At 34.8% G+C, this 16,317-nt stretch overlaps 1 protein-coding gene across 1 annotated transcript in view; it reads right to left on the bottom strand.

Moving 5' to 3' along the window:
• Nucleotides 1–1,052: 1,052 nt before the first annotated feature.
• Nucleotides 1,053–16,317, bottom strand: part of LOC105477350 (alpha-S2-casein) — a 38,402-nt gene continuing 23,137 nt past the window's right edge. The window contains exons 9-13 of the mRNA XM_071092689.1: nucleotides 10,258–10,281; nucleotides 6,269–6,331; nucleotides 4,691–4,717; nucleotides 2,221–2,247; nucleotides 1,053–1,118 (exon numbers count right to left, since the gene is read on the bottom strand). Of these exons, the coding sequence (XP_070948790.1) occupies nucleotides 1,053–1,118; nucleotides 2,221–2,247; nucleotides 4,691–4,717; nucleotides 6,269–6,331; nucleotides 10,258–10,281 (207 nt within the window). The remainder of the gene's footprint in view (nucleotides 1,119–2,220; nucleotides 2,248–4,690; nucleotides 4,718–6,268; nucleotides 6,332–10,257; nucleotides 10,282–16,317) is intronic.

Below are 16,317 nucleotides of genomic sequence, written 5' to 3'. Positions count from 1 at the left end.
TGTGTTGAGATAGGTAATAATTGTCAATTTTTTAGATGAATTTACTGTGTTCCAAGCAATTTTTGTAAAAATTAAATATATGTCATCTAATAAAAATTAAATATATGTCATCTAATACAATCTTGCGGGGTTAATGCAGCTCTCCGTCTTTTCAGTTAAAGAAACTGGAGCTTGGAGAGGTTAAGTAACAACTCGTGGAGCTGGAGTTGGAATACAAGTTGCCTGATACCAAAATCTATGCGCTTTCCCTACACACGCAGCAAACTTCTCTAGTCCGCAGAGGATGGATTACATTAGGAGTCCCCAACATTTTTGACATCAAGGACCGGTTTTGTGGAAAACAGTTTTTTCCACGGATGGGGCGGGGGTATGGTTTGGGGATAAAACTGTTGTACCGCAGATCATCAGGCATTAGAAAGATTCTAGATCCCTTGCATGCGCAGTTCACAACAGGGTTCACTCTCCTGAGAATCTAACGCCAGAGCAGATCTGACAGGAGGCCGAGCTCAGGCTAATGTTACTTTGCCTGCAGCTCACTTCCTGCTGTGCTGCGTGGTTCCTAACAGGCCAAGGACCCGTACGGGAACCCCCTGTGATTTGGGGACTCCTTGATTATATGACCTCCTGTACCTTGAGAATGTTTACACTTCAGATATTGGGGATAAATTTCTCTCTCTCTCTCTCTCTCTCTCGACGGAATCTCGCTAGTTCGCAAGGATAGAGTGCAGTGGCGTGATCTCGGCTCACTGCAAATTCCGCTTCCCGGGTTCAAGCGATTCTCCTGCCTCAGCCCTATGAATAGCTGGGATTACAGGCGCCCCCCACCACGCCCAGCTAATTTTTGTATTTTTAGTAGAGACGGTTTTTCACCATGTTGGCCAGGATGGTCTCGATCTCTTGACCTCTTGATCTGCCCGCCTCGGCCTCCCAAAGTGCTGGGATTACAGGCGTGAGCCACCGAGCCTGCGGATACATTTCTTAATGGGATAGAATGAATTGTGTGAATATTTGAGAGAAGAAACAGCCAAAATAAGATGTTTTACTTGAAATTATCATTTATATGAGAAATTTGTCAGTTGTTTTACATAGTGCTTCTGGTACACAGTACGCTTAATTTCCTGGTAAGAAAAAAAAAAAAATTCTCTAAAAATACACAAAAAGAAAATCCTACTAAGTGGTATTAATTTTATTTTATTTGAATAAAAATTACCCCTGTGAAAACTTCTGCAGATTCCTTTTAGGGGAAGAAAAGAAGAATTAACATTACTTTCATGATTAAGCTTTGGAGTCATGCTAGAATATTAGGGGTAATTAGTTAAATACTCAGAGCCCAAGCCACTACTACTTAAAAATTATGTCATTTATTAGGAATTTAATACATTAATTAAAAATTAAAACATTTATCATCAGAGTCATCACTATCAAAATAGCACATGAATAAAAATGTTTTATTTTAAATTTTTATGAATTTTTTATTATTCATACAATATCAAATGCCTACAGAAGGTGACAAGGGACACAAAATATTATGACACAGGCCTGGTGAGGTATGTGGCAAACCAAGTCCCACATACCCTTTCTGGAGGACACAAATGTTATCTTTAAGTGACTGTCAACTGTCCATTTGAAGGTGATACTTACAGCTAGGAAGAAGAGTAAAGTATGTTTCCTAGTCCCTGACTAGGAAGAGTGCAGGCTGCACCTAAGGCCACAAGGTTTGTGGTGCCACCATGCTTCTTCCTTTCCCAGTTACTTTTTCCCATCACGTTTATTGTTTGGGTATTTCTACCATGGCAGGTGTACCATTGATGTACACAACTTCTAATCTAATCCTTTATTCGGCCTCTTATTTTTAAACAAAAGAATCTCAAATTTTAAAGTGCACCAGAATATAATGTTGATGCTGCTAGCTGAGGGGCAACACTTTAGAACCTCTGCTCTAAGAGATATTGAGAGGTTTTTCAGTATAAAACTATGTTGAAGGCAAATGGCAGCCTCTTGATTTAACCCTGGCTTCCTTTAAAATTCAATTTCCTCTGAAATCAGATGTCTGATACACACTGTCAAAGTGCACAAAACAGGAAACCAATGTTCAGATAGTTTCAATCTCCCTTAAATACCATTGAGTTTGGGTTACAATTTGATGAACAATCTAATTGCTAAAAATCTGCCACATCTTGGTGAAGCTGCTTTTTGATGTTAAAAGAAAATATCTCTTACCTCACTGGAAGAGCTGCTAGAAGGTTGCTTGAGAAATAATATTAATAATCAAAGTTTAGTGACCAGAAGAAATCCCCAGCATGATTTCTTTAATTATACCGGTTGTTTTAGATAGACCTCAAATTACCTATGTAATCATTAGTATGGTAGATTGAAAGTATTGGAATAAAAACAACACATTAGGTTTCTCAACTGTTCATCATTGTTTACCTTTGGAAAATAAATAAGAGATAAAAATCACCTTATTATTGAATGGAAATGTCTCAAGAGAATATAGCGCAATTTAGGTGAGTACTATTAAGGTGGGAAGGGAGAAATTGTTATTTTAAATAAATTCATACATCTCTTTTTAGTTTACTGAGAGAGGAAATTTACAGATATTTCCACATGCCATTGATATTGTAATATTACCGTTAAAAATATGAACAAAAATTTTTCAAGAAAATAAACATTTCTCACCATTTCATTCATGTTTCTTGTGGTTTCCTTAAATACAGAAGAAAAATAATTAGACTTATTTTCTCCACAGCTTTGTTTATAAAGTATTTTCTCCAGAACAGAAAGGGAAAATTTTCTTTCCCATAAGGAGAATCATAACAATAGAGTCACTTTTATTATATAAGTTTTGTATAGATTATATTAGAATTTCCCATTTAGTAATAAATATACAAGCAGTGGTAAACCGGAATGTGAGAACAATGAGAGGAGGATTTTGCCTGCTGTATTCAGAGTATGCCTCGAGTCTAAGATAGTCTTCTCCAATACATGTTTGTCTAATAAATGAATAAACACACTATTATAATAATTTAGGCATTGCATTGATAAACTTCATTTTACTCATCATGATTCATTAGAAAAAATATATCTCCAGGCAAACTACTATGTTTTTGGTAATGAATATATAACATTTCTGTTATGAAAATATTGATTTAAATTTAAATGAGTCAATTTTAAGAAAAAAATTGCGTATCAATCTAAATAGGAGATTAATTTTTTAAGAATAATAATGAAAATTGGGGAATTTTTTGGAATGAAGACCACTAAGTGACAAGTTCTTCACTCCTCATGAGATCTTAGAATTAAGTATATTAGTTGATTTATGCAAAAAATATATATTTTTCAGCTATTATTATTCACAGAATTTTAAAAAGAGAAGATAACTTTGGTCTCATTCTTTATAAATAGCTTTGGTTTTCAAATATGATTCCTTGGGAAATCCAGGTTAATTTCAATTTGGGTTAAAGTATCACAATATTTTTTGTTTCCTATTTTGCTATAGATGTGCTATCAATATATACCTTACAGGAAGAAGAACAAATGTCCTCCTGAAAAGAAAGGAAAACGAAGAGGGAATATATAATTCTCTGAAATGAGTATAACATAATTTCACATAAATGGATAGCAAAGGAAACACAACATTGTGAGCAAAAGAATGCAGATAACCATTAAGAATAAATTATTTCAAAGATATCTGTTTTAATAATATAACAACTAAATCTTTTACTAAGACCTTTTTCATATTGCTCCACTGCATTTTGGCAAATCAATGAAAACATCACCATTTTAACAATCATAGCTAAAAGCCTCATTTTTGGTGAGAAAATGACCTATGTTTGATGGAAAAAGAGATGTTATCAAAGATTAATACATTAAAATAATTATATTTTACCTCATTGGGGAAAATGGCCATATTCTTGATCTACAAACTAAATAAATTTCTTTTATAACCTTCATCAAATAAAAAAGTTAAAATATATTTAATTTAAGGAGTTAGGACTTACTTCCTGGGAGATGATGACAGATTACTTAGAAAAGGAAAAAACAATAATCACTTGCCTAAATTATATTTGTACTAGCTATAAGGTATCAGTTTACACTCAACATCCAGTGGTAAATAACATATTTATATTTTTCTGAAGTATAGGATGAAGTTGACAAAAGTTTTACTCCCCACACAACTAATTTATCATATTTTAAATAACTAACTTATTTTGATATTGTGTTTTGAGCTATTAATAACTGTAACAAAATTTTCCAAAATATGAACCACAAAGAAGAAAAGAAGTTTTTCTATTTCTTCTACATAATTTTAAATTTTCTTCTGTTTTTTAAAGGGGTTAAGCACATTGCAGGAAAAAAAAGGAAAACCATCAGGCAACACTAAAAATGTCTTTTATGCACCCCTGCCCAGAAAAATCATTTGGGAATTAACATTTAATATGGACCCAGATGAATATGATTCCTTATTTCAGAAATGTAGAATGATTTCCTGTCACTCTTCTCCCAAGATGCAGAATTTTCACCATAGTTTCTGAGCTAATATCTTTATCATTGGGAACTATTTAAAGGAAAAAATGCACAAATTTAATCTGGATAATTTGAACGCGTAGATTTTTGGTCTTATCACATATAAAGACTTAGTTTAGGGCATATCATGTGTTTACTAAGTGGAAGAATTAAAATGTCTTACCTCTCTGGAGGAGTGATGCTCCATATGCTATATAAAAAACAAAAAGTCATACAAGTTTCACTTTTATCACTTATTTGAAATGTAAATCTGTCTTTCCATTTTGTTTCTTTTGTTTCTTGGTGGCAAGGGAATTTTAGTCACTGATTCTAGGAACCTTTAGCTGTATAAATTTTCTTTGCAAAATTCTCTTGGTTTCCTATAATGTTAATGAACAAATCATTATATACCTCAAGTGAATTCTTGTCATGGTTTAATATATTTCTTTTAGGAAGTAGGTAGGTTCTTAGTTTTTGAGTATTAACTGTTACACAGTTTGAAATATAATTCTATTCGTAAATGTGCCACCAAATCTTAAAGTGTTAAGCCTCTGGTGTAATATTTTATTTTACTTCACTTATAGTGTTAGAATTAAAAATATTGGGCGAGTGCTTCTGTCAAGTGGCATAAATAGTTGAAGATTAATTTTTAAAGTATGAAAACCTGTCATACAAGCTCAATTTTGTACTTATGTTCTCAACAGATTGTGACAAAGTTAGCTTTTAATATCTGTGGTCTGTCACTTGCTAGTGAAGCCACCATATTAGTTGAACAAAATTGTTTTATTTAAATAAAAGATCGAAGGCAGTTATTGACTAGAGAGAACAGGTGCAAAGTCAGAGTAGATCATAAGAACAATCAAGCTTGGTGGGTGTGAGATTCCCAAAGTATTACTATTATTTTTTTATTTACCTAACTAGAATTTTTATCTAGCTTTGCCCATGAATTGGCTCTAAATTTAAGAAATAACAAAAACTTGTCAAGATTTATGTGAGAGATATGAAGACATAGATGAAGCAAAGAACTCTGATCACCCTAAATAAATGGTGTGCTTATGAGGAGTAAGATGCTGAGTATGGGAAAGGTATGGATGGTGCCAGCTGCAGGGTAAGGAAAAAAAACTGAGTTACTTCTCAGGAAGTGAATAGAGTAAATGTGTGTGTGCGTGCTTGCGTGCGTGCGTGTGTGTGTGTTTTCAAAGTACTTCACTCAGAGTAATATTGCCATCCTTATCATTTTTTGATGTGAATATTAGTATATATTCTCTCAAGAAAAATATAATGCTTTGAGAAGTTGAGGAATTGTTTTGCATTAGGTTATTTTGCAAGTAATTTACAAAGTCACCCTGGTTTCCTGTCTAATCTTCCTAGATTCTGAACTAATGTAATCAAGAATGGAGAAACTCTATGACTCATTTGAGAGATGGTTTTGGAGTCTACATTTTATCTGTGGCTTTTCTGCACTTTCAAAGAGATTTGCCACAGGAATGAAAACAGTTGCCTGGTGAATGCAAACAGACGGAGATGGAAGTAAAGGCCGTTTAACCTGTAAGTAAAAAATCTCCACAGAACTATAAGAATACATCAAAGTGTGTCCACTTTCATATCTTATATAAGGGAGGTCCAATGCTGTTTTTGATTATAGGTTTAAAAGTTCACACACTTAATTTTCTTGTTGCCTACCTCTGCCTTCATTTGTATAAAATATTTACCCTTATATTTAAATTAGAATAGATACTTATAAATGTTTCATTATACTTACATGCTTTGCAAGAGCAATGGCCAAAAGGCAAGTAAAGATGAAGAACTTCATGTTTATTGAGTCCTATGAAACAGGTATGTAGCAAATCAATAATAATTTAACTCTCTAAAATCACACATTTCCTCATTAACTCTGTTTTAATTTATCATCACAGATAACTGGGAAATAGAAATGATCGATAAAAGTAGATTCATTTGAGAAACATGGGTATGAATATGACAAGCTTTTTACTTTGATACATTTTTAAGATAAAATTTATTAATAGAACATAATATAAAATAATGGTTTCTAAAATATAAAACATATTTTCAGGAATAGAAAATTAGTAGGAATATTGGTCCTATGTAGAATTGGTTAATTTATTTATTAATTTGCTCATTCAATAAATAATTGCTACCACATGCCAGGCACTATTCTAGACATGAAGATATGTTGATACACATAGCAGGGGTAATCTACCAGGCCATATTATTTACAATTCTTCAAACTTGTGGAGAACAATCACTAGAAATGCAAAATAGAACAGAGACTCATTTGCAGCTTTTTTCTAGGTGTGCCGAAAATACAGTATGGCAAGAAGTAGCAGGTAGAAATAATACTGTGGGTGCATCTGACTTCCTACTTGTCCTAGCTTGACCTGGGACTGGCTACTGAAGCTTAGCAAGTCACTGAACATCTCTGCCCCTCCTTTCAGACATTTTAAGTAGTGAAAGACTTTACATGATTGCTTTGACATAAATCAATTTCTAATAGTATGATACATATAAATCCATGGATTTTCCAACCACATATCAACTCAACTTTTCCTGTGATTAAACAAAGAAATGAAAAATAAAGTTACGTTACTCAGTATCTTGTTCATTATATCTTACAAATATTGAATTATTTTTAAAAACAATTTTTTCACACAGTTTTAAATATGCCAATGAGCCGTAAATATGCAAATCTAAAGAATGTGCACACATAGGTATTATTTTATGTCATATACAGAGATTTGCATTATCTGCTTGTTATTAATTTCCTTTTTTTAAAAAATTTATTTATTATTATTATACTTTAAGTTGTAGGGTACATGTGCATAACGTGCAGGTTTGTTACATATGTATACTTGTGCCATGTTGCTGTGCTGCACCCATCAACTTGTCATTTACATCAGGTATAACTCCCAATGCAATCCCTCCCCCCTCCCCCCTCCCCATGACAGGCCCCGGTGTGTGATGTTCCCCTTCCTGAGTCCAAGTGATCTCATTGTTCAGTTCCCACCTATGAGTGAGAACATGCGGTGTTTGGTTTTCTTTTCTTGTGATAGTTTGCTAAGAATGATGGTTTCCAGCTGCATCCATGTCCCTACAAAGGACACAAACTCATCCTTTTTTATGGCTGCATAGTATTCCATGGTGTATATGTGCCACATTTTCTTAATCCAATCTGTCACTGATGGACATTTGGGTTGATTCCAAGTCTTTGCTATTGTGAATAGTGCCTCAATGAACATATGTGTGCATGTGTCTTTATAGCAGCATGATTTATAATCCTTTGGGTATATACCCAGTAATGGGATGGCTGGGTCATATGGCATTTCTAGTTCTAGATCCTTGAGGAATCGCCATACTGTTTTCCATAATGGTTGAACTAGTTTACAATCCCACCAACAGTGTAAAAGTGTTCCTATTTCTCCACATCCTCTCCAGCACCTGTTGTTTCCTGACTTTTTAATGATCGCCATTCTAACTGGTGTGAGATGGTATCTCATTGTGGTTTTGATTTGCATTTCTCTGATGGCCAGTGATGATGAGCATTTTTTCATGTGTCTGTTGGCTGTATGAATGTCTTCTTTTGAGAAATGTCTGTTCATATCCTTTGCCCACTTTTTGATGGGGTTGTTCGTTTTTTTCTTGTAAATTTGTTTGAGTTCTTTGTAGGTTCTGGATATTAGCCCTTTGTCAGATGAGTAGATTGCAAAAATTTTCTCCCATTCTGTAGGTTGCCTGTTCACTCTGATGGTAGTTTCTTTTGCTGTGCAGAAGCTCTTTAGTTTAATGAGATCCCATTTGTCAATTTTGGCTTTTGCTGCTGTTGCTTTTGGTGTTTTAGACATGAAGTCTTTGCCCATGCCTATGTCCTGAATGGTACTACCTAGGTTTTCCTCTAGGATTTTTATGGTATTAGGTCTAACATTTAAGTCTCTAATCCATCTTGAATTAATTTTCGTATAAGGAGTAAGGAAAGGATCCAGTTTCAGCTTTCTACTTATGGCTAGCCAATTTTCCCAGCACCATTTATTAAATAGGGAATCCTTTCCCCATTTCTTGTTTCTCTCAGGTTTGTCAAAGATCAGATGGCTGTAGATGTGTGGTATTATTTCTGAGGACTCTGTTCTGTTCCATTGGTCTATATCTCTGTTTTGGTACCAGTACATGCTGTTTTGGTTACTGTAGCCTTGTAGTATAGTTTGAAGTCAGGTAGCGTGATGCCTCCAGCTTTGTTCTTTTGACTTAGGATTGTCTTGGAGATGCGGGCTCTTTTTTGGTTCCATATGAACTTTAAAGCAGTTTTTTCCAATTCTGTGAAGAAACTCATTGGTAGCTTGATGGGGATGGCATTGAATCTATAAATTACCTTGGGCAGTATGGCCATTTTCACAATATTGATTCTTCCTATCCATGAGCATGGTATGTTCTTCCATTTGTTTGTGTCCTCTTTTATTTCACTGAGCAGTGGTTTGTAGTTCTCCTTGAAGAGGTCCTTTACATCCCTTGTAAGTTGGATTCCTAGGTATTTGATTCTCTTTGAAGCAATTGTGAATGGAAGTTCATTCCTGATTTGGCTCTCTGTTTGTCTCAAATCGACGCAATTAAAAATGATAAAGGGGATATCACCACCGACCCCACAGAAATACAAACTACCATCAGAGAATACTATAAACACCTCTACGCAAATAAACTGGAAAATCTAGAAGAAATGGATAATTTCCAGGACACTTATACTCTTCCAAGACTAAATCAGGAAGAAGTTGAATCCCTGAATAGACCAATAGCAGGCTCTGAAATTGAGGCAACAATTAATAGCCTACCAACCAAAAAAAGTCCAGGACCAGATGGATTCACAGCTGAATTCTACCAGAGGTACAAGGAGGAGTTGGTACCATTCCTTCTGAAACTATTCCAATCAATAGAAAAAGAGGGAATCCTCCCTAACTCATTTTATGAGGCCAACATCATCCTGATACCAAAGCCTGGCAGAGACACAACAAAAAAAGAGAATTTTAGACCAATATCCCTGATGAACATCGATGCAAAAATCCTCAATAAAATACTGGCAAACCGGATTCAGCAACACATCAAAAAGCTTATCCACCATGATCAAGTGGGCTTCATCCCTGGGATGCAAGGCTGGTTCAACATTTGCAAATCAATAAACATAATCCAGCATATAAACAGAACCAAAGACAAGAACCACATGATTATCTCAATTGATGCAGAAAAGGCTTTTGACAAAATTCAACAGCCCTTCATGCTAAAAGTGCTCAATAAATTCGGTATTGATGGAACGTACCTCAAAATAATAAGAGCTATTTATGACAAACCCACAGCCAATATCATACTGAATGGGCAAAAACTGGAAAAATTCCCTTTGAAAACTGGCACAAGACAGGGATGCCCTCTCTCACCACTCCTATTCAACATAGTGTTGGAAGTTCTGGCTAGGGCAATCAGGCAAGAGAAAGAAATCAAGGGTATTCAGTTAGGAAAAGAAGAAGTCAAATTGTCCCTGTTTGCAGATGACATGATTGTATATTTAGAAAACCCCATTGTCTCAGCCCAAAATCTCCTTAAGCTGATAAGCAACTTCAGCAAAGTCTCAGGATACAAAATTAATGTGCAAAAATCACAAGCATTTTTATACACCAGTAAAAAATATCTTTTTAAAAATTTATGTAATAAAAGATAACGTTAAATTTTTATTTAATTTTAGTAGTTATGACTTACTTCTTGGGAGATGCTGGTAGATTCCTTAGGAAAAGAAAAGATAAGACATCTTAATTATATATCAATTCAAATACTACTTTCCACCATGCAATTTCCCACTTTTTCACAAAAGAACAAAACTAGGCAAATCATTAGGTGATATTCAGGGTATCTCTAGGCATATGTTATGCACCATTAGTAGAAATATATTTGAAGGCCGGGCGCGGTGGCTCACGCCTGTAATCCCAGCACTTTGGGAGGCCGAGACGGGCGGATCACGAGGTCAGGAGATCAAGACCATCCTGGCTAACACGGTGAAACCCCGTCTCTATTAAAAAATACAAAAAAACTAGCCGGGGAGGTGGCGGCGCCTGTAGTCCCAGCTACTCGGGAGGCTGAGGCAGGAGAATGGCGGGAACCCGGGAGGCGGAGCTTGCAGTGAGCTGAGATCCGGCCACTGCACTCCAGCACGGGCGGCAGAGCGAGACTCCGTCTATTCCTCTTATCCAGTTTACAAATTTGAGAATGGACACCATGACTCCTGAAGGAATATTGTTATTCAGTGACCGCTAGCAAAAGAAATGGTATTGAACATTTTTTTCTAGAGCCTGGTCCTGTAGAAATCTAATCTTGCTAACTTTGAATGTTACAGTTGTAGTCATCATCCACAAATTATTCTTATCATTGCTGCACTTTTTATTTCCTCTCATTCTGTAACTCTAATTTTATGCATAAAGAATAATAATTTGGAATAAAGGCAGTCTTGTATAGAATTTAATATCTGGAACTGGATGCCAAGACGTTGTCTACATGAGAAACTGCCTTGTCTCACTAGATAAATGATGCTCTTTTTTATGTATAATAACAAATATTAAAAAATTCAATTTTATGACCTAATTAAATAATCAAGTGAAATATCTGTCCCTTTCTGGAAAAAGTTTAGTTAAAATCAGTCTTTTTCTATTAAATTCTTGTAGTTTCCTACAGTAGCAACACACAAATAATTCTGTACCTATAAAAAATTACTAACTTAATTATTATATTTAAGAGTTGGCACAACTATTGGATTGTAGTTATTAAAGATGCCACATTTTAAGATGTAGAATACTATATGTGGAAATGCGCTAAAGAATACTGCAGTGTTTCCATATAGCTATATATTCCTCAGATAAGGAAACGTGTATTTAGTTTTATGATAAATGCTGAAAATTATAGTGTTGAGCAGATGTCCTCTATCAAAGAGAAGTTTTGAACATTAAAGCATTTTCTTTACATAAAAAATCGACTTTAAAATCAAAATGTGGCAAAATGTTAGTGTATTAGCCATCCACTGGTAACTATAATTTACTTTTAGCTAAGCAAAAATATTTTAGTAAGAGGAATGACTGAGGCCAATTAAAAAAGAAAAAGATAAGAGACAGATGGTTAAGTCCAGTGGAGTCTAAGGGAGAATAAACTATTGTTTCCATGTGAAAAATGGATCAAGGAAGTATCTTTCTTCTTTTTCCCTAAGTTAGATATATATAGTGTATGCAATTCAGCACCTTACCTTTACTATCTAATTGACTTTAAAGTCAAGGAGACTGCAAAATCTGCCATGGCATATACCTAAGATACAGAGATAAGTGAAGTAACAAAGACTTTGAGCACCATCGATAAATGGTGATCTTCTGAGGGCATGTACATTTGGGGAGTAAGGTGGATTGAAACTGGTAACTCTTGTTAGTAGTGCTTTTTAATAGTATTTTGGCTAATGATTTGTGGTTTATTTGTCTTCTAGAAAATATTATTTAAATTTATTTGAATTTCTACATTCAAAATGATTGGAACATTTTCTCTCTGGTTAATTTAATGTCTTCTTTCAAAAGAAAGTAAGAAAGAAGCAAACAATGCAAAGCTCACTGGAATAGGACTATTAGGATAGGTTATTGTCTTAATTTGATTCCCTGGGTTCATAACCATCTGAGATTGGTAAGAAGCCTGAAGATACTGGGGAAAGCTTAACTCTGGGTAATACTGGTTGATTTTGTTCTGTAAAGGAAGAAAATGATCAATATTTATATTAGTATTGAATCTTCTTTATGGCTCAGAGCATATCTGAGCAAAATTAAAACTTTTTAACATAATATATAAATTATGTCAGATTGACCAAGGAAAAACATTTTCAGTATAAAATTCAATATCATAGTGCTTACATTCAGAAAGTGAACTTTAGAATTAAAGAAATCATGTGGCTATTTTAGTATTTCTGTTGAAGTGAAGCTTTTTGCTGAGTGTAAAAAGCAAAAGAATGTGTGTGAAGGGAAGTGGAGGCTTATCAAGAAATTTGTCTGAGTTTTTCATTCATTTTTCCACATCCAGTTGAAGAAGCTTTGCAGTTGAAGTAGGGACATCTCAGTTTACATTCCCTTTCCCCTGGGCTGGTTGCTTTACTTCTCATAAGCATCACGTACCTTGAAGTTTTATATTGATTGAAATATGAAGAGTGGTTTTTATAGTACCTGTCACATATGTGCATCTGAAAAATTTTTCTATTATGTTTCTACTTTGATTTTGCTGTGAATACTTAACCAAAAATTCCTGTAGAAATTAAAGGTGGAATCACTTAAAATGGTATCTTCACTCTTGGAGAATTTCCAGTTCATGCAGACGATAATTAAATAGGTATGTAAAACGTGTTTTTTGTATTGCTTGGGGATAAGTGTTAAATGGACACATGATTACAACAAACAAGGGAAGAATACAATTAAATTTATTTAGGCAAAGTATAAAAAAGGTTATTAGGGCAATTAGAATTTTCTAAAAATAAAATAGTTTTATTTTAGAGATCTTGCTTTAACATGCCCAAGATTTAAAATGGATTTTTTGTCTGTGTATACATTTAATAAAAATTGCTACTTTTGGTACATCTTAGAAAATTTTCAAGCAATTGATTATATAACTTACCTGTATTATCTAGCATCATCCTCATAAAAACCTGTAGGATTAGTATTACTAAATTCATTTTCAGTTGAGAAAAATATAAGGTCGAGAGGTTAAATAATAACTTGGAGAGCTGAAGTTGGAAGGGAAATCACTTGACTCTGAAGCCTATCCTCTTTCTTTGCACTGCACATTTCTCTAGCCCACAGAGGATGAGTTATGTGATTTCCTATGGCTTAGAATGAGAGTAGAGAAAAGCTTATAAATTCCTGTTGCTACTTCATAGAGCTGAGTGATGAATTTTGTGTTTGTTAAACTATGGTGATATCTGCATTAGATCACTTTAATTCCTTTCTTTTCTTTCTTGTTTGAGAGTTGAGGTCTTGCTGTGTTGCTTAGGCTGGTCTTGAATTCCTGGCCTAAAATAATCCTCCTTCTTCAGCCTCCCAAAGTGCTAAGATTACAGGTATGAACCACCATGAATAGCCTAATAATTTATTATTATGTTTGCAATTCTTCCAAATTTAGTTGGATTGCTCATTTTTCTTAAAGGATAACTCCAGATATATTTGTTAACATAGTATTTATGTATCACAGTAACTACAACAGGAAAAAGTAACTTTATCATAAACGTGGTGTTAAACATTTCAATGTGGTGCTAAATATTTCATTGAGAAGAAATGATGTGATCATTTGGAAGAAGAAATAATTGTAAAATATATTCCTTTACTTGAAATAATACATTGTGTGAAAAATTTACCAGCTGCTTTAAGTCGATCTTTTCTTCCTTAGTCAGTTCATTGTTCTATTAAAACCCAAAGGACATATTAGAGAAATACAAAATGAAAATGTTACTAATTATATTAATTTTTTTGCAGATTCCTAAAGGAGCAAATGATAAATAGCTTTACTTCAATTACATAGTAATAATTGTCTCTACATAATTTTAGGAGAAAGTTAGGGGTGAGTAATTATTCAGGGTCCAACCCACTAGCACTAAGATACTCTCATTTATTAAGAATTACATATGTTACATTATTTATCACCAGGACTTTTTCTGTCAACATAATAAAAGGACTAAAATATGTTTTATTTTGAATGCTTTATTAATTTAACATTTTTCAGTCAATTTCATATGACTACAGAGTACAGGCAGGTGACAAAAAATATGCAAAATAGACCTGGTGAGGTGTAGTAAACTAAACCCTACATGCTCGTTGTTGAAATGACAGACATGGCTTAAGGCTCTCAGATTGAGATCAACACTTAAAATTAAGGAAAGACTAAGGCAAGCTTCCTAAGGCACTGATTATAAAGAATTTAGGCTTTGTCCAAGGTCATGGGGCACTGGACAGTAATCCACGATGACACTGCCTGCTCTTCTAGGGTACTCTTACAACCAGGGTCTCCACCACAGAATGTTTCACGGGTTGGTGACCTACACAAACCCTAACCCAAATCTTCATTCACTCTTTTTTAAATTTATTTATTTATTTATTTATTATTATTATTATACTTTAAGTTCTAGGGTACATGTGCATAACGTGCAGGTTTGTTACATATGTATATTTGTGCCATGTGGGTGTGCTGCACCCATCAACTCGTCAGCACCCATCAACTCGTCATTTACATCAGGTATAACTCCCAATGCAATCCTTCCCCCCTCCCCCCTCCCCATGATAGGCCCTGGTGTGTGATGTTCCCCTTCCCGAGTCCAAGTGATCTCATTGATCAGTTCCCACCTATGAGTGAGAACATGCAGTGTTTGGTTTTCTTTTCTTGCGATAGTTTGCTAAGAATGATGGTTTCCAGCTGCATCCATGTCCCTACAAAGGACACAAACTCATCCTTTTTTATGGCTGCATAGTATTCCATGGTGTATTATGTGCCACATTTTCTTAATCCAGTCTGTCACTGATGGACATTTGGGTTGATTCCAAGTCTTTGCTATTGTGAATAGTGCCGCAATAAACATACGAGTGCATGTGTCTTTATAGCAGCATAATTTATAATCCTTTGGGTATATACCCAGTAATGAGATGGCTGGGTCATATGGTACATCTGGTTCCAGATCCTTGAGGAATCGCCATACTGTTTTCCATAATGGTTGAACTAGTTTACAATCCCACCAACAGTGTAAAAGTGTTCCTATTTCTCCACATCCTCTCCAGCACCTGTTTTTTCCTGACTTTTTAATGATCGCCATTCTAACTGGTGTGAGATGGTATCTCATTGTGGTTTTGATTTGCATTTCTCTGATGGCCAGCGATGATGAGCATTTTTTCATGTGTCTGTTGGCTGTATGAATGTCTTCTTTTGAGAAATGTCTGTTCATATTCTTTGCCCATTTTTTGATGTGGTTGTTCATTTTTTTCTTGTAAATTTGTTTGAGTTCTTTGTAGGTTCTGGATATTAGCCCTTTGTCAGATGAGTAGATTGCAAAAATTTTCTCCCATTCTGTAGGTTGCCTGTTCACTCTGATGGTAGTTTCTTTTGCTGTTCAGAAGCTCTTTAGTTTAATGAGATCCCATTTGTCAATTTTGGCTTTTGCTCCCGTTGCTTTTGGTGTTTTAGACATAAAGTCTTTGCCCTTGCCTATGTCCTGAATGGTACTACCTAGGTTTTCCTCTAGGGTTTTTATGGTATTAGGTCTAACATTTAAGTCTCTAATCCATCTTGAATTAATTTTTGTATAAGGAGTAAGGAAAGGATCCAGTTTCAGCTTTCTACTTATGGTTAGCCAATTTTCCCAGCACCATTTATTAAATAGGGAATCCCTTCCCCATTTCTTGTTTCTCTCAGGTTTGTCAAAGATCAGATGGCTGTAGATGTGTGGTATTATTTCTGAGGGCTTTGTTCTGTTCCATTGGTCTATATCTCTGTTTTGGTACCAGTACCATGCTGTTTTGGTTACTGTAGCCTTGTAGTATAGTTTAAAGTCAGGTAGCATGATGCCTCCAGCTTTGTTCTTTTGACTTAGGATTGTCTTGGAGATGCGGGCTCTTTTTTGGTTCCATATGAACTTTAAAGCAGTTTTTTCCAATTCTGTGAAGAAACTCATTGGTAGCTCGATCAATCTTTTTTAAAGTGGTTCTCAAAGTATTACGTGTATCAATATCCCCTAGAGGCCCTGCTAAAATACAGATTGCTTAGCTCCAA

The sequence above is a fragment of the Macaca nemestrina genome, chromosome 3 (genome assembly GCF_043159975.1).
Source record: "Macaca nemestrina isolate mMacNem1 chromosome 3, mMacNem.hap1, whole genome shotgun sequence".
NCBI classification, from domain to species: domain Eukaryota; kingdom Metazoa; phylum Chordata; class Mammalia; order Primates; family Cercopithecidae; genus Macaca; species Macaca nemestrina.
This window is presented reverse-complemented; position numbering and strand designations above follow the sequence as displayed.